Source organism: Calonectris borealis, chromosome 2 (assembly GCF_964195595.1).
Source record: "Calonectris borealis chromosome 2, bCalBor7.hap1.2, whole genome shotgun sequence".
NCBI lineage: Eukaryota > Metazoa > Chordata > Aves > Procellariiformes > Procellariidae > Calonectris > Calonectris borealis.
In genome coordinates, this window is record NC_134313.1 from 93436927 (window position 1) to 93464391 (window position 27465).

The following is a 27465-nucleotide window of genomic DNA, read 5'->3' on the forward strand; positions in this document are numbered from 1 at the left end:
AGGGAGCTGGTCTTCAGTGGGACGTAGATGGGGAATTTAGGAACACATGTCCAAAGCTGTGAATCTAAAGATTCTTGCCTAAATTTCACAGACTTTTGAATCTGAAATTTCCCCAGGACCTCTCTGCCCATCCAGAAAGCTCTAGTTGCCACTGGGACTGATCAGCTCAGCAGCTTACACCAGCAAGCAGATGCTTTTCTGCCTATGTCTCCAGAAGAGCTGAAGGGCAGGCTCTTTCAGAGCAGCTCTACCCACCTTGGTAGAAATGGGCTTCACATGAAGTGATGGTGCTGATGACCTGGGCAAACTCACCCATGAAGTGGGAGATACAGGTTAATTTCCCTTCTTTTACTCAGGTTTCCATGGCACAAGAAAAAGCCTTGAAATGTTCACTAGACGAGCGAGAGGGCATGCAGTTCTTTGGCTGGGTGCTTAGGCGTTTCCCCTGTACCCTGATCCCCGCTGCCGGGGGATTGTTTATGTTCTTAAACAATGACTATATAAAATAGGAAGGGTGGAGCGGTATTCAGATTTTGTTTTGTTAGTAGGGATGCTAGTCTTCGCTATCAACATGTTAGTTCTTGGGTTTGGCAACGAAGTTTAGAAGCTTGCTGAGAAGCCTATGCAGCTGCACACAGGCATAGTAAATAACTCGCCACTATACAGCCCATAACAGGCCAATGTACATCCATGTCTGTTTATGCAGGAATAATTGGCATAGAAAGAGGTAGAAAAGATACATCCTGGGGTACTGATGCAAAAGAATAAAAGCAGTCAGAAAAAGCCCTTTTTGGCATAGAAGTAACAGCCTGAGAAGCTAAGTTTAGAGGTTCAGAAGTTTAGAAAATGAACTTGGTAACATTTCCCTTGAAAAGTTACTTTGTACTGAAATGTATTGGGTTTTAATTTAAAGCATGTTACTTTGGAAATGTTTTGTGTCACACAGGGATGATTAGAGTTTCTGTGTTGTAGGAAATTTCATTTTTCTTATGTGCTGTTTGTCCCTTTTACTCCAAATCAGCAGAGAAACACTTGGAAATGTCTTTTTGTATGAATGGATGTGAAGAATAAGAAAGTCACTTCTACCAATCATAGATATTTCATGTGAGGAGACAGTATTATCTGGCATGTGCTCCTTTTCTAGGATAAACACATGTCATTTCTGCCAATTCTGTCTTCCTTTGTGTATGAGAAATGAATGTGCATTAAAGCACATTAATGGGAGGCAGATTGAATAAGTAAAACATGCAATGGGAATTATCATGTGGCATCAGGGAAAACAGGTTCCTTCTTGCTTTACCTTGTATTAAATATAGAATTACCTTAAAAACAAGGCTACAGCTCTTTCAGCCTCTCCACCTTGTTTACTGCCTCCTCCTCTTGACTGCATAATATAATCTAATACACTTATTAATAATGATAGCTTTGAGCTTTTTATTCTTTGAGAGCTTTTGTCTTGATTTCATCTACCCTTAGCTGAAAACAAACTGTGAAGAGAGAACAGATCATGAATAGTTATAGAAAAGGAGTGTTCTTCATTTAACACAGCCATGGAAGAAGTTTGTCATCTTTAGAAGGTCTCTGGTACACAGTGGTTTCTTTTGAAGGAAGCTCTTTTCCTGGGTAGCTTCCTGCTCACGTATAACAGCGCCAGCGATTTCCATCTGTCGGACTGTGTTAAAAGCTACTGAACCATCATGCAAAGAATCTCCCTTCATCAGCTGTAAAGCCCCAACCCTGCTTGCTGTCTCTGCACTATTGCTATTGTTCAGTGCAGACGCTTTGGCTAGTGCAGAACAGCAGCTATGATCTTCCTGGAACACTTCTTTTGATCTTATATCTTCTCTCCTTACCACTCCAAGATCTTTTAAAAGTAACGTTACCATCTGTTGTCCGCCATGTAGGTGTGCTCCAAACTCCACTGTCCTCGCAGTAACTCCAAACCTCTCACTGATTGAATGATTACACAGATTACACACACGGCTTTATGGTGTGGAATCATTCATACGCTTGTGCCCGCCCCAATTTAGATTGAGAAAGTTCACTAAATCCTTTCATTCTGCAGTAAGAAAGTTCCTCCACCAGCCCACACCTCCCCTCCCTTGCTTTGGGTTTCCAGGGCAGCTCTCTAAGTAGTTTCCACTCACAAAACCACGGAGTTGGCCGTAGTGTTTGCACCTGGACGTCACCCTGAGGACAGTCTGCTGCTTTTTCTAAAGGAGTGGCCACCTCGGTACGCCAGGCACTCGCTTTTAAAACCTGTTCCCAGCTCCTGGGTTCTCCCTCCACGCTTGGCAGGTTCTCCCTGCAGGGTGGGGTGGAGGTGCCTCCTTCCTGCTGAGGAAGTTTATTAACTCTTTTTTTCTCCTTGACTCGTTCTGAGGTTTGGGCACACCTACAACGTGCCTCATGACCTACATTCACCATGAACGATTTCACAGCTCCATTTCAGATCTTTCAAGAGGTGTGGAAGTGAAGCAATACAAACTTCAGCACTAAAGAAGCGCTGAGTTTTGTTTTCACAAGGTTCTGGATAGTCGGTAATGAAGGTGGAAGAAAAGACAAATGATTATTTAGTGCAATGTCTTTTTCTTGTGGTAAGATGACTGTGTTATTAAAAGGAAAATGAAAGACACAGACACACAAAGACACAAACAGCAGAGCTAGAACAGCTGTTTTCAGAATTAATGAGATATAACTCATCTTTAATTTGTTTGTTCAGAGAACCTTTTGGGTATTTCTCCTCTGTTTTGCCCATTTGTATTAGGTCTTTATGTGAAGTACTTCTGGACTTCAGGGTAAAACAAACGTCTCAGTATGAAACATATATGAACTTCTTCTTTCATCATCGCAGGTTCTTTCCACAGAGCATTGGTCAGAAACATGGTGAAGCATTGGTTATTGCTGTGCTTTTCAAGCTAGTCAAAAGGCAAGAAGTGTCTGCATTTGCCACGTGTGGCACCTTCATATATTCAGCAACTTGGCTTCTCAGCTCTTCCAAGCCACTGCAGCGATCTGTCTTAGGCTTAAGTCTGTTTTCCTGTGGGCTGAGTTCATTCCCATTGTCTGGCACGTGCTGCGAGCTAAGATGGTTTGCACAGACGAACGCGGCATCTCCGCTGAGCCACATCAACTCTCTACGTCCTGGTAACTTCTGGTGCCTGAGCCCCAGCTTCTCACGCAAAGTTTGTGTCTGGCTCACGGCTGAGCAAGAGGCCGCATGCGCTCTGCGTCCTTGAGGACAACGCAAGTAGTTCCTGGAGTAAAAAAGCTCTGCGAAGGGCAGGCTCTGGGACGGGGGGGCTGTGGCTGTGGTAGAAGAGCTGGGGCCTCAGTGGGTGAATGGCGTGGCAGGGGAGCGTTGGCTGGGAGGGCATGGGGGTCCCTAACACCAGCCAGCTGCTTCTCAAGAAGGCTCAAGACCCCTCTCAAAGTGGCTGCTGGACACCGACAGCCCAGGACAGGCCATACAAGGGTTCTGCTAATGAAAAATCCTGAAATTCAGCTTTGCACCAGCCTTTTTGCACCCTTAGCCTTCTGGTGACACAGGCTGGAGCTCCTCACCTGACTTGGCCTTGCGGGCTGCAGCAGCCGGGGGGCAGAGGGCTGGGGAGGAGGACCTGCTGTGCCGTGGCTTTCTGTGGGCAGCGGGAATAACCGCCCGGCTGTGCACTCACCCATCTTCTCGACGGAGAGGAGCTCTGGCAGCTTGCTAGGGACCCGACCCACGCTTGTCCCAACGCAGCTGAAAGCCAGAGCCAGCCAGATCTGTGGTGTGGGCGACGTGAGGGCCTTCTCTCCATATGTGGCTGTGTATTTTCCCCTAAATAAAGTACCTTTCTGGAACACAGGCCACAGCTACTCATCTCTATGTCTGCAAGCAGGCAGGAGTGTATGCTTTGCTTTTCACACATTTTTCGGTGTGCTGTCCAAAATATCATTTGTTTGACACTGAAAGCGATGTGGGTTTTTTTGTGTATAATGATTCCAGAAAAGCTCGTGTGATCCCACTGGTATCCACACAACAGCTTTACAATTCTTCTCCGAAGGGGCAGGGAAGGAGTTTCTAAGGCCCTTTTTTTCAGATGGCCTCCTGCTTGCAAGGACCAAGTTGGAATTTGGTCCCAACTTGTTCTTAGCAGAGTGGATTTAAGGTAAATGACCCACGGGAAAGGTATCAGACTATTATGTTTCTAGTACAAAAGAAAAGAGTGACGCCGATCTTGTCATATCATTGAGCAGGAACTTACAGACTTCTTGTCAGGGCTGTTGAGCTATTGCTTTGTTTGGAAATTTTAGTTGTGTATCCTGCCTGAATCTGTGCCTCCTGGAAAACTCATGAGGAGGGAAAAAGTGTATTTCAAACTGCTCATGTTTCCATATGTAGTTCAGTCTCCGCAGCTGTTAATGACCCTTTTTCATATATGAAAACATTTAATTGATGGCGATTTTATTTTTATAAACCTGTTGTTTAAAACCCTCATACCACAGCTTTGGTTACCAGACATGGTTATGTGCGGGCGTAGTTTCTGTCACTAATCAATGCAGAGAATGCAAATTAACAATGTTGTTACAAGAGGAAAGAGTTGATGTAACTGTATACATCAAACCAGTTTGGAGAAGGAAATGTTAATCCACAGTTGACTGTTTTCAATACCATGATCTGAAATAAGGTACACCATGGGATAAGACAGAAAAATGGTCCTTTCTGAGGAATTCACTTACATTGTGAGCGTGGGTCCCTTTTCCAGACCTGCTGTGTCCTTGCTCCTGCTGTGTAGCATGGACCGACAGATGTGTGCAAGGTTGGCTGTTTCAAACTCTCAGAACTGAGCAAACTTCTATTATTTAGCAACCAGCTATGGGACAATCTCAGGGCAGACAGATGCTTCACAGTGTGATCTAGCTAGGCAACAAGCTGCATTAAATTTCTCCTTTCTTTTGTGCTCCCAGTCAGCAGCTGCTTCATGATGGGCACCATTTCTAGACCGATTACTGAGTTTTGCCTTGATCTCTACAATAAGCTCAACAGAAATGCAGAGGACACAAACATCGTCTTCTCTCCAATGAGCATCTGTGTTGCCCTGGCCCTGGTCCATCTAGGTGCAAAAAACAACACTGCTGCTCAGATAGAGAAAGTAAGTATTAACAAAACATGCTGAGATGCTTCCACATGGCTTGCTGTTCCCTTAATGGAAATGTTGGGCATCCTCGCACGTGTGCGAGGGTCTTGTAGGAAACAAACACGAATACAAGCACAGGTGCTGCCTTCAGTCGTGCTTGGTGGGCTATGATCCTTGCCGTCTGCTTGTGTGAGTTGCACCATGGCCCCATGCAGACTCAGGAGCATGGAGCAAGAGGTGAATGAGAGGAGGCGATACAGCGGGGCACTCTGGCTTTCCCCCAGCCTGCTGCCAGAATATCAGACTTTGTTTCAAAATTATGGGCAGGCGCTTCCTCTCGCAGTTCCTATGAGAATCCTGAAAGCGTGAATCTGGGTGGGTAGTGGGGAGAGTTGCAGAAACCTGAAGTGATTGCACCTGGGTGGCTGGAAGCATTAGCTCGCCTATCACTTATGACATTCCAAAGTCAATATGTCTCACCTGCAGAGCTCACAGGGACCCAGGTGGGCAGGGAGGGGGTGAAGAAGGCCACCTCTCTGGTCGCTGTGGCTTTACTCCCCACAGTGCAAGTTCTGCCTTCTACAATATTTCTTCTCTTGTTTGTGTCCATGAATGGTAAAAGACCAGTAATCCTGACGCAGAGGTTCTTGTCAGTAGCTCGCTCTGTACTGGTAGATCTTCATCCATCATATCCTAACACTGCCATGTGCACAGTCTGACTGCTGGGTCACTGGCAGCCAAGGTAGACATGCCCTCCTCATGAGGTTCCCAGGGTGTGGTGGGTTGACCTTGGCTGGTGGCTGCCAGGTGCCCACCCAGCCGCTCTCTCACTCCACCTTTTCAACAAGGACAGGGAGAGAAAATAAGATGAAAAAACTTGTGGGTCAAGATAAGGACGGGGACATCACTCACCAATTACTGTCAGCTCTGTTCGACATGGGGGCAGCCCCCGATCTCTTCGCACAGAGGCCACCCCTGCAGCCCTCTGGCTACCATAACCTTGCCACATAGACCCAATGCACAGACTCTTGCTTATTTAAGAAAAGCAATGGGGATCCAGTGTCCTCAATAAAAAAGATTAAGTCTGTGTACGATGCAACATTATTATAAAGGAGAAGCTATTGGAAATTTTTCAGCGAGATAGTTGCACATTAGAAACAAGGACTGGTTTCCATTAAGAGCACTGTGGTTTTGATATATTTCCTAAGCTGATGCAAAGATTAAGAATGGTTATAAAAAGCCAGTTTTGATGTTTTCAAAGAAAACTATTTTTGTCTCTTTGCTTGAGGCAACTTTTTGTTTTCAAATTTAAGGTAACTGTAGCAATAAAAAGACAAATCGAATGTAAACATTTTGAGGTAGTGGAGAGTAACATTTTGTTAGGGATTAAGTCCAAGTTCTTCTTGGTTTGCTAATATAGAAATGTGAATTTGAACATGAATATATGAACAATTTCAAGCCTGTCATTTCAGCTTGACTGAAGCTGAGAAAATATCTTCCATAAATCTACACCATATATCCAGGACAGCATAGCAAATCTGTTAAACAAGGAAAATGCTTTTATCCCAGTTTCAGTTGCCATAATTTGGCATCTTGAACTGCAGGTGCTCCACGTCAGGAAAGCTGCAGGAAGAATGAGCCTTGGATCTGACCTTGAGAGTGCAGCCCCCGAAATGGAGCCAGAACAAGGCCAGGAAAGACAATCATCCCTCTCACAGGTACGTCCTTGGGTGGGGAGCACAGGAGCCTTTTCTTCGCTGCACGGTAGGTTACTAGTTATAAAGCACTAGAGTTTACCACTGGAGGGAGTCAAGATCACACGCACAAAGTCTGCCTAATCCGCTAGGAAATGCCTGATACAAGGTGTTATTAAGGGCCAAGTCTTCCATGAAGTCAATACCAAAGCCTTCAGTGATCTCATCTGAAGGAGGATCAGGCTGGATTTAAAAATCAGTACAACAGGAATTAGCCTATAGTGTAATCTAATTAGGATGCAAATTAACAACCAAAGCTATATGGAGGAATCGTTATAATTGTTGTGTTTGTAATATTCCTAGTGTAACAAGGATGGGGACCTTAACCATAAAGCGTTCCAGGCACTGCTTTTACAAATACAAAACCTTGGTGAAAGCTATGTTTTAACCCTGGCCAACAATCTCTTTATACAACAAGGATTTGAACTCCAGCAGGTAAGTTGCCTGTGTCTGACTTCAAGCTTCCCTATAACTGTGAGCCTCGCTGTTGCCTCCCTCGTGTTGATTTTGGAGCACTTGATGTGCTTCTTGGAGTCGTATCTCCCTGGGGCTGGTGGAAAAGAGATAAGTGTGTCAGCTTTCAATTCTTTCATTTAAAAAACCCCCACCCTGTGAATATCAATGGCTATAGAGCAAAAATAAAGCAGGAGTCTGTTTGCTTTTGGCATATGTCTACACTCAGCCAGAGTGTGACTACAGCCAAAACCGGCCTATTCAAGCTGTCCGCAAGGTACTTCTGGGCTTGCAAGTGGCACGACTGGGGCAGCAGTAATCTTGGAGAGGGCTTATCACCCGAGATGTTATATAGTTTCATGCGTAGAGCTGCTGTGCTGAACTTGCTCCTTTCTTACTGAATGACAGAGTGGTCTCTAGATTACCTACTATGGATATCTTGATAGTCACATCTTTGCTTTGCTGTTAATTATTTCTGTTGAATGATTTGGATACTTAAGCATTAAGCAACACATCTTACATCTTCTCTAATTTTTTATTTTTATCTGGACCTCAGGTAGGCAGTTCTCCATGGGAAGACTCTTTCTTGTGGCTTTCTTTTTACGTATTTACTTTTTTGCCTATGCAATAGAATGATTATTTCTTCTTCAAAGATTCTCTGAATAGACTTCAGCTAGTTGATGTTTCCAAAATGAAATTTTGCCTTATGGAGTCAACAGATCCCTCACCATTTCTAAAATAGTTCTGAACCATTGATTTCTTTCAAAAGGGAACAAGTACTTAACAATTCATCATCTTTATTTTGCTTTACAGCAATTTCTAATGTGCACTAAGGAACTGTATGGAGCAATGCTGCAAACAGTGGACTTTCACGGAGCTCTTGAAGCCGCCAGAATAAAAATTAACACTTGGGTTGAAAGTGAGACACAAGGTAAAGCAAAGCAAAACCATAGCCATACTATCACTGCCTTCTTCCACTGCTTCAAAAAAAGAAATTCCAGGGTATGAAAAGCAAAGGCCTGTTCACGTTTCTGGGTGTTCAATCTTATGCTGTTTAAAGACAGTTTTGTCTTCCCATCCACTCTTGAAATACTGGAGTAAGTTATCAGCTAAATTATTTCTGAATTAAAGGTGTGTTTGTTGTAAAACACTTTTGTATTCCCACCCGTATGCCTGGCATGATAATTGCAATAATACCTTATAAGGCTTGACCAGACAAATTGCTTCCACGAACAGCCACAGGGACAGGACAGCAGGGGATGGAAGCTGTGAGCTTCACGGTGAGACTGGGAACAACCTTGGGGAGGAGGGAGGACGACCGAGGACCTGGTTATACGTAGAGTGATGCTCACAAAGATGAGAGATGTGACCACCAGCAGGACTCACTATCACAAGTGACAATCAACCAACTCTTGCCCTTAACAGGCTAGTAGGGGCCGTTGGCTCTTGCCGATTAGACTAAACATGGTATATGCCGTTTTCCTTTAGTTTTGCCAGAGCTGCAGTAGCAGCGGGATGAGAATTTTCTAAATCTTCCGGCTGAACATAAACCAGAACTTGCTGGGGGACAGGCAAATAGATTTGAAGGCTCCTGTAATTTCTCATCTGCCCATCTCCTGACCAAACCTGTCCTTGTACTGGCAGAGCGGCCTGTGACTGGTGTGGGAAAGGGCTGTTAACCCCAGTTGGTTCCCAGTAAGAGGGCTTCAGGAGCCACCTTGCATGGTCTTAGGAGCCATCGTTGCTCTGGGTGCTCATATGAAGCCTGTGGACCCGCTAACTCCTACTTCAGCCTCTGAGTAGAAGGTCAAAAGCTCCACAGCTGGTCAACTGCTGTGCTTGGTGCAAAGGGAAAGATGCCCTCATGTAAACCAAAATATGTGATTAACGGTGCTGCCTCCTTCCCCGTGGTTAATGTCACCTGGTACATATGTATGGCCACTGACACTGACAGTTGGCTAATTTGGTGACCCCAATCCCTCCTGTCCTCCCTGGCTGGTAACAGTGCAGAGGAATCTACCATTTGTTTGCCTATATTGTCCCCGTCCTTTGAATAAATCAAGAACTGGATTTCTAAGTTTCTCCAAAACTAAGTTCACAGACAAGTAATTGAATCTCAGTCCAGATTCTTAATGACAACTAGCAAATACTTGGGTATTCCAAAATTTCCTTTAGGTAAAATCAAGGAACTCTTTCCTCCTGGTGTGATCGACGCACATGCATTGCTGGTGCTGGTGAATGTAATCTACTTCAAAGCATCCTGGGAACACAAGTTTGAGGAACACAAAACAGTACAGAGAGATTTTAAAGTGAATCAGGTACATCTGCATTCTGTAAATCTTAATATTATTTACCCTAGATACTGTAAACAATGAAGCAAGCATAACATAGAAGCACAATGTCCAGGGCACAGCTGCCCTGAGAGCAAGATGTGGGTGCGCTGGGAACTTAACCTGCCTCTCCTGTTGGGAAGAGGTAGCAGGAGGGTTTTCCACAGAAAAGCATAATCTTTACTAAAAATGTGTGCTAGACTCAGAAGTTGCAACAACTCAGAGTTTTGCTTTGGTGACTGGCAAAACACAACCGTGAGCCTTGATTAGCACTTTTGAACATAGTAGTCATTACAAATAGTTGTCATGGATGGAAGCGAACCTGAACATTCCATTTCATGCAGGCTCCAGGGCGTCATCCTGGCGTTTATATGTTCAATACATTTTAACATTAGCTATGCATTCGAGAGATTAAAACAAACAGACCAAACAAACTAGACCAGATAGTAACAAACTATAAATATACAGTTGCAATTTGAAAAAGGAAAAATTCTTATAAGGTATTTTGGTTTATTTGTAGTATTTACAACATTTGAAAGTTTATTTTAAATGTATTTTAATTTTTAGCCCTTTTTTCCTTCCATAGGGATATCACCAAAGCCTTCATTGTTTAATTTAAGGTATTGTCAATATGGTTGCAAAGTTAGTTCTTTAACAAGCACATTCCTCCAAGTATTGTGTGCGCCATTTAAGCCTAACAGATGTTATCAGAAAAGACTTCAATTTAATTCAGTTTTGTCTTTTTTCCATATCTTGTGCCAATATTCTATTAGTTCTCATCCATAACAAAAGAAAAAAACACAACAGATTTAGGTCTGATCTTAACTTGCAGAGCTTTGTATGGGAAAAAGTCTCTTTTTAGTGTTCCTCATAGATCAAAGAAAAAGGTTGGAAAAACATATATATTTCTAGTTATCATGTTATCATCTAGTTAAGACACCAGTAAGAAACTGTCATATTGAGTACTTATATTTGTGACTTCAAATATATCTTTGAATGTGGATATTGACAATGGTCTATAGCTGAGAGCATTTGGTGCACTGCTGCAGTAGCAGAAACTATGAGATAGGGAGAAGCTGCATAGATTTTTCTTCATACGCTAATCAATACTAGCAGGATTTTTTTCTGAAAATGTCATCTACCAAAATTCTTCTTCCACTGTTTTAGAAGTTAGCTAAGAAGTTAGCTAACTGTAAAAGGAAACTTGAGTCTTTACACAGCTTTCAAACAACCCCATCACAACAAAGGCAAGATAACAAGACCTAGAAGAGCATGCCTGAGAAAGGCTATGATTTTGCTCTTAACCTATTTATTGCTTCCTGTCTAAACAATCAGTCTGAAAAATGACAGCCCGATTCTTGCAGTGCTATTTCTTCTTTATTCTAGTCCAAGTTAGGACTTGCAAATCCAACCAGCATTAGCCTGTTTGGAAGCGTAACACTCTTAAGCAACTTCACCATCTGATCAGTAGCAGGGAGATTGATTTTTTTTCAGAGAATTATCCCCTTCATTTATGCATGGCAAAGCCGATGTTTTGTGTGTCACTGTAGATGCAACAAAATAAAGAAAAATGTTTAGCCTAACTACAATTACTGCTGAAACCCTGACTACTGATATTACACCTATAATAAGTTTAAATGTTAAGAGCTGTATTGCTTAAGTGACTGTATAATTTTCTTTTAAATAGAATGAGAAAAAACCTGTGCAGATGATGTATCAGAAAGGCATGTTTAAATTAGGCTATATTGAGGAGATGGGTGCTCAGGTCCTTGAACTCCCTTATGCTCAGAAGTCGCTGAGCATGATCATCCTGCTGCCAGGTGACATGGCTGATGGATCTACCCGTGGGCTGGAGCAGGTAAGGCAGTATATACCATGGACTGTGGCTGAAAGGTGGTTGTCTGAATTAAGGCTGGGAAAAGATCTAAACTTTTCAAAGCTGCCCATGTATTCTAAGCTCTTTTTTCCCCATCTTCTAGATTGAAAGCACAATGACCTATGAAAATTTAATGCTATGGGCCTCTTCAGAGCACATGTTTGAGACAAGAGTGGAGGTATACCTCCCCCGATTCAAGCTTGAAAGCACCTTTAGCCTCAATGAGGTATTACAAGAGATGGGGATGACTGACATCTTCAGTAAATCAAAAGCTGATCTTTCTGCAATGTCGTTTGCAAAAACTCTGGTACTGTCAAATGTTGTCCATAAGACGTATGTGGAAGTCAATGAGGAAGGCACCATAGCAGCAGCTGGTACAGGAGCTGTCATTGTGAGGAGGTCTCTCACAGAGGTGTTTATGGCTGACCACCCTTTCTTATTCTTTATTAGACACAATCCTACCAATACCATTATTTTCTTTGGCAAACTCTGCTCACCTTAAAATCAGGGCCATTTTCTAATGCTGTGAGAAACACCTGGATGAAAATCAGAAACAGTATTTTTTTCCCAATGCATTCTTAATCCTTTGACAGCTAGTTTCCATTTCAAAGTAATCACTGCAAGCAGTTTAGCTTAGAACCCATCAATTGGATGCTCTGCCGCTGGGCTCCTTGAATTGCAAATACTGATCTGAATCCAGAATAGGAGTGAATTTTGCCTGAACTTCACTGAATATGAATAACATTTTGTTTCCTCGATGCCCATGTATGCTCCTGTATTCCTTACAGTTCCCCAGCCCAGCCATGTAGTGTAGTACAGCACCTTCCTGGGCTTGCAAAGTTGGAACTGGTATGCTGCTGTCTGAGGAGAGTTGTATGCAACAATTTTCAGAAACTGCCAGTAAAAATGGAGTAACCCCTGCTCTGTATTTTTTGATTCCTGGCCAGCTGTGTCCTGGTCAGCAGAGAGGTGCTTTAGAGACACTTTTTCCTTATCTGCGTTCTGTAGCTGTGGCAAGTCCTTTGCACAGTGGAAACCTGGCCATGATAATTCCCTTTCCTGTAGCAACTGCCAAGTAGGAGATACTTATATACCTATTTACTGATAACTGTACCACTTTCTCCCCAACGATGTGTACTGGATCTGCCTTTCTGCTATTCTGCATTACATAAAAAGCTTATGCTAAAAGCAGCTTTGGCTTCATTTATTTATTTAGATGTATGCCTACATCTAAAGTGTCATCTTACCAATTGGAAGAATGATGTGATATGCATTCCTTTCATGAGCCCTGGATCTTTTTGTGTGAGTTTTTATTAGTAGCATTGGTTTTTATGATAATAACAGTAGGAATATTCAGTCAGGGAAAAGGACAGGATTCTGCCCTCATGGACACCTCTAGAAAGGGCGTTGATTACAACAGTAATTATGTATACAGGAGGGCAGGATTTGGGCCCTCTTTTTACTGGACTTTTTCTGCATTCATTTTTGAAATAAAAGCTCACAGAACGGTTGAGGTCAGAAGGGATCTCTGGAGGTCATTTAGTCCACCTCCCCTCCTCGAGCAGGGCCACCTACAGCCAGTTGCCCAGGACCATGTCCAGATGGCTTTTGGGTATCTCCAAGGATGGAGACTCCACCACCTCTCTGGACAACCTCCCTTAAGGCCCCCCTAAGTTCTCAAATGACTCCAAAGAGAATTTTGTATGCACAGTGTCTGCAGGAACAGGATCTGAAAACACACATTTCATTTATTATTTACATAATAAAGAAGGCTGCCTTTTATATGAGGATAAATCAAGTGATTTCGGTCTCAAGGAATAAGAAAAAATGGTCTAAAGCACCCCATTGAAGTGACTGATGTGTAAAACTGTAGCCATGAACTTCGAAGAAATGTGTTTTCTTCCTCGCATGATGCTGTCTGGTGAATTGTAACAATCTGAGATGCAGATCTGAAAGGGGTCTCTACATGCTCTGAGAAACGAAGAAAGTTTTGTAAAGGGCGGTGTAAATCATGGAAATCACAGTCAAACATAACCTGGGAAGGTTTTAGTCTGTGGGAGAAAAATAAAACTTGCTGCTGACTGATAGGGAGACATTACTGCTAATTTGCTGGTTTAACATAAGTAACATCTTCCTCAGAGGGATTCTGCATGAGGTTTAACAAATTAACCTTTGTAACATGCTTTATGACCCATGAAAAGGGGCCATTAGCTGTTCACCATATAATTGGGTGTAAAGCACCCTCATGTTCTGCATTCATGATTACCATAGTTTATGTCCTGTAAGTTACCTGGGGCCCTTTGGACAAGAAAGTCTAGGAAATAAGAGTGAATGATAACTGAGCAAGAACAGACAGGAGCAGGACAATAAAAGAGTCAAATAGACAAACTACTCTTGACTGTCTAATCTGAAGGTGCAGTACAGCAGCAGCAGTAGTTCTCCAGGCTGTGTCCATGTTTCCCTTCTGGAGGCTGGCAGCCCAGTTTGCCTATTAGACGTTGGTTTTGTTACCTAAAGCTGTCATCATACAGTGTTTACATTCCCTGGGGAAGTCCTGAGCACTGCAACCTCAAAAATCAACAATGTTGCTGAAAATGCAGGGACGGGCATTCCTGTGATGAAGTAGCAAATGCCACAGGGGAAAAAAACTTCCCTTTATTGCCATCTTTTCTCAGAAATGAGTATAGGGTCCCCAACCACCAGCATATTCTTTGAGTTAAAACAGGAGTTTCCAACAACACCATGGGTTACCTTGCTACCAGTGAAGAATGCAGGAGCTTAGTCCTGAAAGTGAAAGAAATAGAGGGGGAGGTTTGCAATAAAAGTCTCCGTTTAGCACCGGCTAAACTGGGCCGTTCCTGTGCTGACAGAGCACAGGAGCTGTGAAGATGTGGTGAGCCCTGCGCAGTGGAAGAGATGCGGCCAGGCCATTTCTGCTACGTGCCATGGCAGCGGTTTCACTACTGCCACAATCTCATGAACTATGAAAAGAAGACTAATGACATGAAGGAAGAAACCAAACGTCTATGCAACATAGTTTTTTTACATTTTTTCCCCTCGGTGCAAACTCTACTGAAGGGAGTGCCTCTCTCTGCCAATCCCCATCCCTGCAAACACGGTCCAGTGCCTCTCCTCTCCCCACAGCGAGCAGCTGGCCAGGGGAGCCGGCATCCCCTTTGCAAATGGTGTTTGCTGCCCTGCCCCAAGCCCCTGGATATGGACTACGTGATCTTTAAAGGTCCCCCTCAAACCAAACCCCATTCTGTGGTTCTGTGTCTTGCACTGGTCTTGAATTTGACTAACCCCACTCAGCTCTGGTCGGTTACTGATTTACGGCTGGTCAAACTAGTTTATAGTAGCCACATTGTGCCACAAAATACCTGAGTCGGTAAAAAACGGAACAGTTGTTAGGTATTGTGTCTTAGACCCGAAACATACATGCACATTTTAAAATCTCAAATTCTCCTGACTTTAATATCCCATGTTATATTTACTGAACTCTGTAGGATCTGCCTTGTTTTCCTACTCCCTTCTGGAACTGGAAGTGGGAGAAACTCGACTGTGATTGGAATAACGGTGATTGGCAAAATATATAGCTTTTAAGCTACAAGGTGAAGAAATACTACTTTTCAGTGCTCATGGCCTGGGACTGGATTTAGAGACATGATCAGCATTGAAAGTTGCACTTTCACAGTATCACTTTTAACGTTTGTGTTCAGTCTGAGCTAACTTTGCACGTGGTTTCCTCTCGGTGCGAGGCAAGCGGTGGCAGTAGATGTTTACACAGCAAGTCTCTGCCGCTCCTCTTGAAACTTGGCGCGGTGCATCCGGGTTGCACAGTGCTTCAGCTTTCTTCTCCAAGTTGTGGGGCCACAGCCCTTCTTAGAGGATTCATTAGCAGCTGTGGATGCTCTGTCACCTGGTGCTCATCGTCTCACTGAATTAGGTACTCACCTCTTCCCTGGTACCAACAGGGAAGGGCCACAATTTGGCCCTTAAATCACAAAATCAGTCGGTACCTTATGAGCAGTAAAGTGAAATGCCTACCCCGTACACAACTATTTGTATTATTCGCTTATCTTCAAAGAGAGTTAAACTTTACTTTAGAAACCAATTCAACACGTATTTCAAATCTAATACAGACAGCACACTTAATTTTCCAGAGGAGTCAAGACCCCCAGAGGTACTGCTGTAGAAAGCTTAAACACTGATTTGACTCTTGGGGAAAGCTTTACCCCAAAGGCTAGAAAATAAACCAGAAAAGGTTCCACTGGTACACTTCAAGAGAGGCTACTTTGCAGGATTTATTTGACCTGTTGTTTCCTAAGTTTTCCCGTGAACTTCTCAGAATTTGGCGCTCAGTCATTTTTGGTTTTGGCCTTGGTGATATGGATTGCTAGAGACTAATCTGTTTTAGACAGAAACTCAGATAAGTATAGTAATTCCTTCTGATCCTGAGACTGAACACAGCAGTATCATTAGTAAAAATGTTAACAGTAATAAAATAATGTTTAGAAACAATCCTGTCACTGATTTCTTACAAATACTCTTATCTCTCCAACTCTACCAAAAAAAAAAATCTGATGCATTGCAAAACTTCTAGTTTCCAGTCTCCCTTCCAGTATTTATCAACTTTCTGTCACCTTTCTCATGGACCATCCATCCCACACTTCCAACACACATACAGAAGTGCCAGCTCACTCTCTCGGATGGCGATTTCAGAAAATCCTCCAGAAGTAATGCTTCGAATTCACTTCTTTTTTTAACTTCCACGTTATACCATATTTTATTCCATTAACCCAGTAGAGTCAGCTTAGCTGGGTAAACAAATACTAGTGTCTATCTATATTCAGATAATACCAGGGCTTGTTCCCCTTGAACAGAGCAGCAAGGGAGGAAAGATGCAATCTGACTGAAGGGTAGCTGGATGGCAGTGCTACTAGTTAGCATCTTCTGGCTAAGAGCCGCACAAGGTATTATAAAGAGATTACCAGGACTAAAATTCAAAGTTCAACCAGGGTATGATATACAATATAAATTGTACATAATTTATTACATTGATTTATTATCAATATAAATAGGTTAACTTTTATTCAGTTATAATTTATTAATATTAATTATAATAGTGTAATATTTGATACATTATAAAATTACCACACATCAAAGTCTGACCTTGACTGATGGTAATGTAAGTAGTTTCATGCATTCTGTACTGTACAAGGTGCTATTCTACTCCAGCTGCACAGTCAGTCACACAGTAATGGCAGCAGGATAATCTAGACTTTTAATTTCCATATTTATTAAAAAATTGTCTCTTAGTAAATCCTTGATTTTATTTTCTTGGTAAAGTACACTCATTTTCTAGATGGAATTATAATCACTTCTAGCGGGTACTACATCATAGTATTCATAGGCTTTATGAAAACCAGATTCAGAAGTCACACTTCCTAACTGTATTTTTCTGTGTATATATTATGGAGAATCAGTGAATAACATGTTTAATGCACACAATTATAGACAGCTTCAGAAAGGAGAAGCAACACTAAAATAATGATGTGGCTTTCCTAAACAGAACATAGGCTGGCTTTAAGCATGTACATCCAAAAAGCCATCTGAAAGAAAATTTCTCTTTTCCTATGCATGTGGAAGTATGCTTGTTGTTTTGTGCAAGCCATCCCGAGGTGCAGACTGACAATGACCGTGGAGCTCAACAAAAGCCTCATGAGCCCCACATTCATTTCAAGCCAAAACCATCAATGCCTCAAGCTCCCCACACAGTTCTGCTGAAACATGTTGGGTAGACCTCGGGGTTAGGAAACCAGATCCGTAGCTGGAGTACAGCAGTAAATATTCAGAGCTGAGCACCTCAGCTGAAAGTGCTCCCATTGCAGTGTCTGACTCTCTGTGGTGTCGTGGGGAAAATCCACATCCAGCCTTGGAGGGGCAGGGAGCACCAGTCTGAACGAAGGAGCTGCTCCAGCTCAGTGCTCTTCCCTGCACATGACCACCAGTGCTGGCCATACTGAGCTCTACTAAGTGCCTTCACTCCTCTTGCCCTTTTCCTGCATGAGGTCAATGGGAAAAGCCTCTTCCCTGAAATTCTCGCCATATGGGAGCATTCTGGTTGCAGGATCTGTTCCCAAAGCCATGTAACTGGGACTTCTGCACTCTGGACCAGGTCCTGCAGCATCTGGTTAGGCCTGCCACCTCCTGACCCACAGTCAGGGAGATGCTCAAAAATTAGGTTGGGACGTGCTGCTGAAGGCCACCGTGTGCTCCCCCCCGCTCTCTGGCTTTTGCTGACAGAGGAACAAAAACATGCTGAGATCCCGGAGACGGACAAAGTGCCGTGCTGAGTCAGCCCCAGCTAAGCGTAGCCCTCAGGCAGAGAAGCTGCTGGGGCACAGTCTGGATCATTGCACCTCTCCGGAAGGCCTGGGTTAAAGAAGAAATAACATGTTGTGGTTATGGGCCCAGGTCTATCATCTGCTGCAGATGCTCCCCACGAGACAGAGGTTATCAGATGCACATAAGTACTTCAAGGAGAGGGAGAGGTGCCTCTCTGAACGCTGCGTATCAGACTCTTATTTTCTGATTTGTTTCTGTTTCCCCCTTGCTGTTACTGTACGCTTTCTGCAGATGCTTGCCACGTCTTTGAGATGATTCAGCAGAGCAAGCTAATAAGATGCAGCAGCATCAACAGGGTGCCTTCTCTCTGGGAGGGGAAAAAGATATATTTCCTTCTTTCACTATTTGTTTCAGAGAATGAAAACCAGAAGAGACCGGATCATGTCTCCCACTTTGCTACAGGATGTGAAAAACCATTCTCCTGCTACTCTGTCTGTCGGCCCTTGATTTCCCTGGGCACGCTCCTTCTTCAGAAATAAACTGGGCAGGGAGCCAGACTACACAGTGGTTGGTCTCGATTTAAGACAGGGAAGGACACCGCCCTCCATCAGTGAAGAAGCTGTCAGATTCAGCTCTTCCCAGGAGAAGACTTTCTCAGAGTTAGCTTTCCTCAGGGTAGCGATAGTACTGGAAACAGAAGCTGGAGGGCAGCAAAGTGTGTTGCAGCCATGCACAAAAGGCAGGCTGCGGTGTTTCTGCCCACAGGGCTGACTTCCACATTTCATGGAAATCCCAGGATGTAGGCAGATGTAGCCAAATTCTTTGCTCAAGTGAACAAGGTCACTTAAGAGCAGGAAGGAATATGGTAATTCCCTTAAAATGCAAAAGGAGATAAATGGCAAGGCAGTTATTTTAGAAGTGCTGGGACATGTATGAACTTGGTACCTCAAATTCAGGAGGTAGAGGAAGGCCTTTCCACGTTGTTGTTTGGCAATGACTTGGCAATCCAATTCGCTGGTCTCTCTATTGGTTGTTTTCATACCACGTGCTTCATGTTTTACACAATATACAAACAAAAACAGTTTTTATACAATATACTTCATGAAGTGCAATGTCTGAAGGTTGACCAATGCTTCTAAACCATGCAGCAGTTCTTGCAAGAAAAACAGGATGTTGACTACGTGACCATATTTACACAATGTACAGCATTTAGAAAAGAAATCAAGGGCATGAAAGTGAGTGCGGAGCTACCTGGAGCAGACAGGGGAAGAGCAAGAGTATGACTAAGGGAGTGATTTGCCCAGAGGTGGTTGTTCGGGTCAGGGTGTGGGGTGCACTTTGCTATGAAGTGCTAATCTGGTCTGAAACCTTTCCCCAGGAGTGAATCGGTGCTTGGGGTGCTGAGTTTCCTGAGAAAGGCTCTGTGTTTCCAACTGTCTCCACACTGTGTGCTCTGACCATGGCAATGTCTGTGAGATGGATTACATAGTTGTCCTGTTGTAGGCCTTGGCCATGCCACGATAGGCTCCCTCAGTGCAGCAAATGCCAAGTTCTGCCTGGACTTTTCAAAGAGCTAAGCAAAGTAAAAAGAAATGAAAATATCTTTGTCTCCCCACTGAGCATCTCAGCTGCCCTAAGCATTGTCCAGCTGGGTACTGGAGGCAACACAGCCGAAGAGATGGAAAAGGTGAGTTTCTTTCCCTTTTCCTGGGAACTGCTATTAGAGCTTACATTTAATGGAAAAGAGGCAGGAGCCTTCTGGCAGTCCAGGCCATGTTATTCACGAACAGCAGACTGAAAGAAGTGGCAGCTACAGGTCTCAAAGCTCTTCTTTCCAAACATGTTCATCTGACTTGCAGTGCCTGTGAGGCTCCAGTGCAGCCTCAATGCATTCTTTGTGTCTTCGTTGATCTATTTTTATAGATTTATATTGCTTTTTTATTGCAGGTGCTTCATATTCACGAGGTACTGAGCATGGCAAGTCCAGGAACCAAGAGCACCACTGGAAAGGTGAGATAGTATCTGAATGGTGTGATGACATTGAACTGTAACATGAAGCGAAGCAGGGCAAGGCAGACTTACCTGCTAAATGGCAGTACTTCATCCAAAATCATGGTAAAAGCAAGAGTTCAGCCCCGTTCTCATCAACTCTGATGATGTGTGCACGTGCAGAAGAGAGCCGGTTGCTTTGCTATGTAAGGCGTTGCCAGATTTAAACAGGATGATCCTTTTTCAAGGTGGAAATTAGATGAGGGGAGGGAGACAAGTGTGTGACTTTGGATGGTCAGGAAGTCCAGACATGTGTTTGTGGGTCTTTGCATGCCCCTTGGCCTCACAAGTGCATTTGGGGAGAGTGACTACGATTTCAACCTGAGGGTACACAGGTGGAGCTCCACGGAGAGCGTCTTGTTAAAGAAAGCTTTCCCCTGCTGCTCACAGTGCGAAGAAGCCGGAGGAGCCCATTCTCAGTTCCAGGAGCTTCTGTCTGCCCTTGGCAAAGCTGGTGCCACGTGTTCCCTCAGCATTGCCAATAGCCTCTTTGGAGAAGTGACTTCTCAGTTCCTTCAGGTAAGTGACAACTGTTTACAGGTTTTGTGGTTTTGAAAAACTTCTGTACTACACTTTGAACTTCTGCTAAGGACATCAAGTTGCATGTTTCTGTATTGCTGCTGTTGCGACAGAAAAGCAAGCTCTCACAGATGGATGAAACACAGAGCAAGCAGAGTATGAAGACAGCAATTTAGGAGGTTAAATAGGCTTTATGCAAAGTCAAGGAAAAGGGCCTGCATTTCCTGAGGAGGAGATAAGAATCCTTTTGAAAGCCCTGGGTAGCAATTTTCACCAAAATGATGTTTCTTCATGCTTTGATATAGATGGAATCATCACCCTTCATCTACATTTTTTAAAATGCTGCAGCACATTTGCATCTTTGAGTGCACACTTGCACTTAGTGTAATGCAGAGCATTTCCACAGAAATCATTGTTCCAGACAAGGGAAAAAATCCAGTTTGCCCAGGCTGCAAACTGGGATCCTGGGGAAAGAGTTCACATTGTTTTTCTCTCTCTCTGCACACACGTGGACATACTGAGACCTGACTTTAATGACCTGATCCCAGAGTGTTCTTTCTGCTCATTTGTGCTTTGCACAATGGGGGAGATGAAGTCCTTGCATGTTATTTTTCATTTGCTGGTGCTTTGAAGTGAATGGGGCTCCATACACAATGGAATGAGAAGTAAGGGCCAGCGTGCAAGCCAGGCCAGGGAGCAGCAGTGGGGAGGCTGCTCCGCGAGGACAGGGGAGCGGGGGCCATGGGTGATGGCCAGGCTGGCAGGCTCATGCTGTGCCCTGCCCTCCTCAACAGCTATCTTGCTGAAGTTGTTGTTGTGGTGAAAAAGTAAAACACCCTCTCACAAAGAACAGCAAGAGTAAAAGGCAGCGGAGCTGGGACTCTCTTAGGTGAAAGGTGTCCCAGGAACTGGTTGCTTGGCTCCTCCCTATGCCCAGAAAGCCTCTCCTGAAGAGTCACAGTGCATATGCAGGACCAATACTGGAACAAGTAGCCCCACACAGAGCTCTGACCTACAGGTTGGCATCCATTTCTTGGACTCCTATTTTTCTCTGTGGTCAAGTAGCTCCCCAATTACCATCATGAAAGCCACCTCTCTTCCCTGGTTTGCCGCAATATTTAGACTCCACAAGGGCCTTGTACCATGCAGAGCTGGAAGTGGTGGACTTCATTAATGCTGCTGAAGAGTCCAGAGGGAAGATGAATTCCTGGGTGGAAAAGCAAACCGGTGGTAAGGACAAGGCCTGCGCTTGGCTGCCTGGGGAGTGTGACCATGTGAGAAGTCAATACCTGGTATCTGAGTTTCTTCCTTTTTCTGAGTGTAGCAACATTCAGAAATGCTATGGAGTGACTCATTTTGCTTGTGGCTACTGTAAAAGCAGCTTGGGGCATAAAATGGCCCTGAGCTCCTGGGAGCTTTGACTTCGCTAAAGCTGCGGATCAATTCTTGCCATGAACAGACAATTCTTCCAAGTGAGGAAGTAATGGGATCATCCTCAGTCAATGGTCAAAACAAAAGCATAATTCACCTTTGTTTGTTGTTTTAAAGGGAAAATTAAAGATCTGTTCCCTCCTGGCTCTATTGATCACACAGTGGTGCTAGCTCTGGTCAATGCTATACACTTCAAAGGGCAATGGGCTATAAAATTTGAGGAGAAAAACACCAGGGAAATGCCTTTCAGGCTGAACAAGGTACAGTTGTGACAAGAGCTGTGGGGAGCAGGGGAAAGCCGGGAAAGTTCTGGTAATCTGTGCTCTGCTGTCTGCAGGGCAAGTCTCTGCCTGGCTGAGGTATGGGGTCCCAGTTTATCCAAACCAAGAGCCTTCACCCTGTGAAGTGGGAAAGCAGCATCCTCTTCCCAAGTGCCTCTGCGACAGAGGTCACATGAAAGCAAGCTTTGGTACCTCCTTGGAGAGGCTAAATTATAGAGGACACTTTGCTGAGGGCACATCAGCCTTTCCCGGGGGTTGTGGTGGAAGTTGGCAGTATCCTTTAGGAAAGAGTTAGAGGAGCAAACTACAAACTACAAAGTACAAACTACAGTGCAGAGGACAAGGAGCCCTTAGAGCAACTGTTACGGCTTTCACGGAGCTCGAGCCTCTGCCTAGTGGTTTGAGGAGTGTTCATGGAAAATGAGCAAGAACTTTCAAGCAGGTTGATCCTGTGGGGTTTATTACCTGCTTTATTTTGCCTGGTTTTTTTCTTACTATTTATTGACTTTCTGTATTTTAGAGAGAGCACAGGAATGTACTGATGATGTGTCGGACAGGAAAATATAAATTAGCCAGGAGACAAGAAGAGCAAGTGACAGTGCTGGAGCTCCCACACACTGGAGAAGAGCTCAGCATGTTCGTTCTTCTGCCAAAAAACATCTGTGATGAGTCTACTGGTCTTGACTCCTGTCTCTGCTCCTGGGAGGTGAAACTACCTGTCCATCCAGTACTTAAACAAGATGCTTTCTAGCCATGCAGGCCAAGCTTGTATCTTTTGTTGTTATGGGTTTTATCTTGCTTTCCATAGGCGGAATGCTGTTGCCTGTGTAAAGATTAGAGAGATACATGTTTATATAGATTGTTTCAGAAGAGCAGAGAAAGGCTGAGAAAACCTACTCAAAAGCAACACTTCATAGCTTTTGCAAGGGAGTTAATGCCTATTTCAGTGGACAAAATGTAGCACTAGTGAAGGGAACTTACTTCTTCCTTGCAAAAGTATCAAGACACAATGCTGTATTGGTGTCTGGTAAAAATCTGAATAAGTGAGAAGGATTCCTCTGAGAAGGCTTGATCTGAATTTGCCTGATTTCACACTCAGTAGCTGTAGGGCACAGGTTCTGTCTTTGTCATGAAAACCAGCTTTTCCTTAAAGGAAAATGTTGCTGTGAGCATTTTGATCTAGTTTCTCATGACCGTGATGCCCTGTGTTTCCTCCTTGCAGCTAGAGAGTGCTGTCACCTATAAGAAATTAGCAGAATGGACCAACATGGAGAATGTGTATCCACAAAAAATCACAGTATACTTGCCCCAGTTTTGAATGGAGGAGAGTTGTGAGCTCATACCAGTACTGCAGGCTCTGGGGATGAGGGATGCCTTCATCCTTGAACAAGCTGATTTCTCTGGGCTGTCAAGAGAGCCTGGGCTGTTCCTCTCCAAGGCCATTCACAAGTCCTTTGTGGAAGTTAATGAAGAAGGCACTGAGGCAGCTGCTGCTACAGGGGTGACTATAACACTGCTGTGCCTCCACATTCGTTACAAGCTCAGAACTGACCACCCGTTCCTTTTCTTGATCAAACACAATTTGTGCAAGAACATTCTCTTCTTTGGCCGATGTTGTTCCCCCTAAGGGTAGAGCAGGTTCTACTTCTTTCTTCCCAGAGAGAGCACAATACTATGGTAGAAAGGAGTAAGGCATAAACAACATGTTGCTATCAAGTGTCACCATCATTTCCTGATATCCATAATCTTGATCCCAAGAAAAAACACCAAGCTGCTTTAGCAAGACTACTGGAAAAAATTATAACGGGCCTTTCCTGTTTAGAGCTCTTCTCAAATGAGAGAACAACACAGATGGAGCTTATTTAATTCTTATTTAATTCTTAGCCATGAAAACTCTCATTGGAGTCGGGTTGTCTAAACAGTTGGGTGAAGTGCTGTGTAAGTAAGAAGTCCAAAATGATGCCTCCCCTCTTCAGCTGTACGGCAAGGCTGGTGGTGGAGCCAGCCTCCAGAAAGTGTTGCAGAACTTCCTCCCCAGCCGCCAGGTCCCATGCTAGAGACAGCACAGTGCTAAACCTCCTGCCTTCCTCCCACATGTCTCCAGCAACCCCATCTCCAGCGCCTTAACACCACCATGAGGGGAGGCTCTTGGCTGCCATGATGGCAGTGAAACCCACAGGTCATGTTCATGTCCTGAGTGTAGCTCCACACAAATGTTGGGCATGGAAATATGTAGCTACATTTGTCCCTCACTCTTCTTTTCCGGTACCTTCTCCAGCCCTCCCCTTTGGGAAGGACCTTGGAAGTGACAAGAGCCCTTCCCACAGGGGTAGAGACACAAAAGCTATCCCTGGGCAGAGGTAGTTGGTCTTCCCATTCAGCACAGGGGAGAGAAGTCCTTCTCCTCTCTGGTGGGCCCTGGGGGGTTATGGTCTTTTCCTGGCTGTGATTCGGCAGCAAGCCTTTGCAGTGTGATGCACACCTCCTGAGGGAGTGCAGGCTCATTAGTGTTGTGCTGTAAGGGGTCCCGAAGGGAACCAGAGCAGTCCCATTTCCCTGCTGTGCAAGTCCAAGCCACAAACACCTTCACAATGATGCCAGCTGTCTGACAAAGCCTGGGCAGGTTTCAGGGGGCCCCAAACACCCTGCAGTGACGTGTTGTCTGACAAAAGTTGGCTGCACCTCCTTTTTCCTCAGCTGTGCCATGCCTGTGTGTTTTTTCTGGGGAAAGCTGAACATTGCTTTCTTCCCTTTTTTCTCTCCTGCTGCAAGCATCATGTGTAGACACACGGTCTGACACATTGCATGCCATGAGCGCAGCGGTTTTCCAAAGCTTGGTGCATTTACAACAATGAACTATAGCTTAGAAGTCATTTTAACTATAGTAGTCCAGTAGTTTCCTGAACCATATAGCGTGGCAGCAATAAAGGCATTCAAAGCATTTAATTGGTCTGGCTTTTTGAATCCTGATTTGAAAGATGCCTTAGGTACTCAACGCTTTTGAACATCTTGCCACGTGTTTTGTCTCTTGCCTCATTTTGTCCATGAACTAAAAGCACAGTGAGGTGTAATTTACTACCACCAGGAACTTAAATGTCCTCCACCTGCATTTGCCTGACTTGCCATTCTAAAAATAATAATGGATGCAAAAGGTGGGTTTTTTTTTTTAGTATCACTGGGAAACCTTTCAAAGAAAACTATTCCCCAAAGCTCTGGTGTTTGACATGTGCTTGAAAAACCACACTCCTTCAAGACCATAAAATATTTGGCCTTGGAGGGAGATTGTTCTAAGTCTGTAATCTCTCATCCTGCCAGTTCTACAGCTCTCTGTCTGACGAGTGGGAAATTATTATCTTATTAAACGATAGAGGGGTGACCACTGAGGGGAAAGGCTTTCTCAATCCAGAGTTTCATAATGGATGAAAGTCCCTCTAAGGTACCATATCCTCCAAATCATATTTTCAGAATATATTAATGCAATTGTCTCATATCTGTACTGGGTGCACTGAGTGTGACTGGGATGGAGTTAATTTCCTTCATAGCAGCCTGTATGGTGGTCTTTTGGATTTCTGGCTAAAACATTGTTGATAATACTAATATTTTGGCTGTTGCTGAACAGTGCCTGCACAGCATTGAGACTTTCTTTTTTTCCCACTCTGTCCCTGACCCCAGCAAGTAAGTTGGAGGTGGGCAAGAAGCTGGGAGGGGACACAGCCAGGACGGCTGACCCCAAGGAATTGGACAAAGGAATATTCCATACCATATAACATCATGTCAGCAGTAAAAACTGGGATAGAGGAAGAAGGAGCGGTGGATGTTTTTTTGCTTCCAAGGTGTCTGTTGCTCAGCAATTGGCTGGGCTTTGGCCTGCTTGTGTGAGATGGTGAGTGATTGCTTTTGCATTGCTTGGTTTTTTCCTCTTTTTTTACCTATTAAACTGCCTTTATCTCAACTCACATTTTTTTTCCCTTTTGCTCTTCCTATCCTCTCCCCCATCCCTTTGGGGACGGAGGGGAGTAAGGAAGTGGCTGCGTAGGTGCTTGGCTGCTGGCTGGGGCCAAACCACAACACAGGGTTTAGTTGCAGTTTGGCAAATGTGGTAATATAACGGGAAGTATTTTAAAACAGCAAATGTGTAGCAATCTTTTTTGTTTTATTTTTCTTGCGTGGTATTCGTAGGTTTTAATATCCATTTTATAATATAGCATGAAATAGTGAGCTGAGTGTTTTTCTATGCCAAAACCCACTTCAGGTAAGGCCTTGAATCATTAAATTTGTCTTTACTATTTTCAGTGATAAGAATTGTTATCTAAGCGTATTTGTGCGGTTTAGTCAGTTTGCTTCTGCATAGCAAATCTCATTTGCTGTCTGTAGAAGAGTGAGTGAAGTACTGCAATACATGTAGGTTTTAGTGAATGTTAGTAATTCCAAAGTTTGGAAACCTGCAATCCTGATTATTGAGATTCATAACTGGGACAGAGAGAATGGAGCTGTACCTCAAAATTAAATTTGGTCTAATTCTTGTCTCTTCTGCCTATACAGTTTTCTGCACTTACACAGTATGCATTTATAAGCTATTAAAATATCAGTGAACTGATATTGGGGGAGTTATGATAGATTTACACCCATGCCTGAGAGCAGAATTCAGCCCCAAGTCTCCAGCTGAGTTGCTCAGACACCTGTGCATACCAGGAGAAAAAAAGGGCCATCATGAATTCCCAATTTAGAAATGAACCCACACTGTTGTGTCTCTCCATGTAGCGCAAAGGCAGACAAAGGGAGAATATATTTATGAGAACATCTTGTAGCTGGTTTCCAAATACAGGGGAAAAAAATGAACCACATCTTAAATATATAGTAAACTGCAGCTCTTTGAATGAAGACATGTAGTTGCAGGCTTTCACCACTCTCAAATAAGAAGGCTTGCTGGCAGGATGAGAGCTTTGAAATCACCCCACAAGCAGTTGATGGCATTCCAGCTCCTGTTTACCTCCCGTGGCTTAGTGGTAAAGTTTAGTTTGTACAAGATGGAGGTTTAGGAAAAGGGTCAAATGGTACTTTCCACCAGCAGCAGCAGCGGTTGTGTGTGCTGCTGTACCATGGGAACACTGTTCCACTGGCCCACAAATAGATAGTCATGTGGGAAGTGTTGTGTCACGATTTCCCAGACACCCTTAATGTCCCTTCATCAGCATTTTGTAGTTAGATACCTGCCTTCATCTGGAACAGTGTGAGACACTTCTGTGTGTGAAAAGACTTCACATGGGTGTTCCAGGTCAAATACCAAAGCTATTGGACATC

The 27465-nt window shown here is 43.9% G+C and overlaps 1 protein-coding gene and 1 pseudogene across 1 annotated transcript; both read left to right on the plus strand.

The window, feature by feature from the left end:
- Positions 1 to 680: 680 nt before the first annotated feature.
- Positions 681 to 12038, plus strand: LOC142079048 (leukocyte elastase inhibitor A-like). Its single transcript, XM_075142556.1, has 8 exons — positions 681 to 727; positions 4958 to 5138; positions 6728 to 6841; positions 7181 to 7312; positions 8144 to 8261; positions 9506 to 9648; positions 11348 to 11518; positions 11640 to 12038. Exons 1-8 carry the CDS (start codon positions 681 to 683, stop codon positions 12036 to 12038), a joined length of 1305 nt encoding a protein of 434 aa, XP_074998657.1.
- Positions 12039 to 19026: 6988 nt separating this feature from the next.
- Positions 19027 to 24925, plus strand: LOC142078376 (leukocyte elastase inhibitor-like; annotated as a pseudogene).
- The last annotated feature ends 2540 nt before the right edge of the window (positions 24926 to 27465 follow it).

Excerpts from the sequence above, each read along its gene's own strand:
- LOC142079048 (XM_075142556.1), top strand. The coding sequence starts at position 681 with ATGTACATCCATGTCTGTTTATGCAGGAATAATTGGCATAGAAAGAG. Across the intron at positions 6,842-7,180 it reads GACAATCATCCCTCTCACAG|TGTAACAAGGATGGGGACCT; the intron begins GTACGTCCTTGG and ends TAATATTCCTAG. Across the intron at positions 9,649-11,347 it reads GAGATTTTAAAGTGAATCAG|AATGAGAAAAAACCTGTGCA; the intron begins GTACATCTGCAT and ends TCTTTTAAATAG.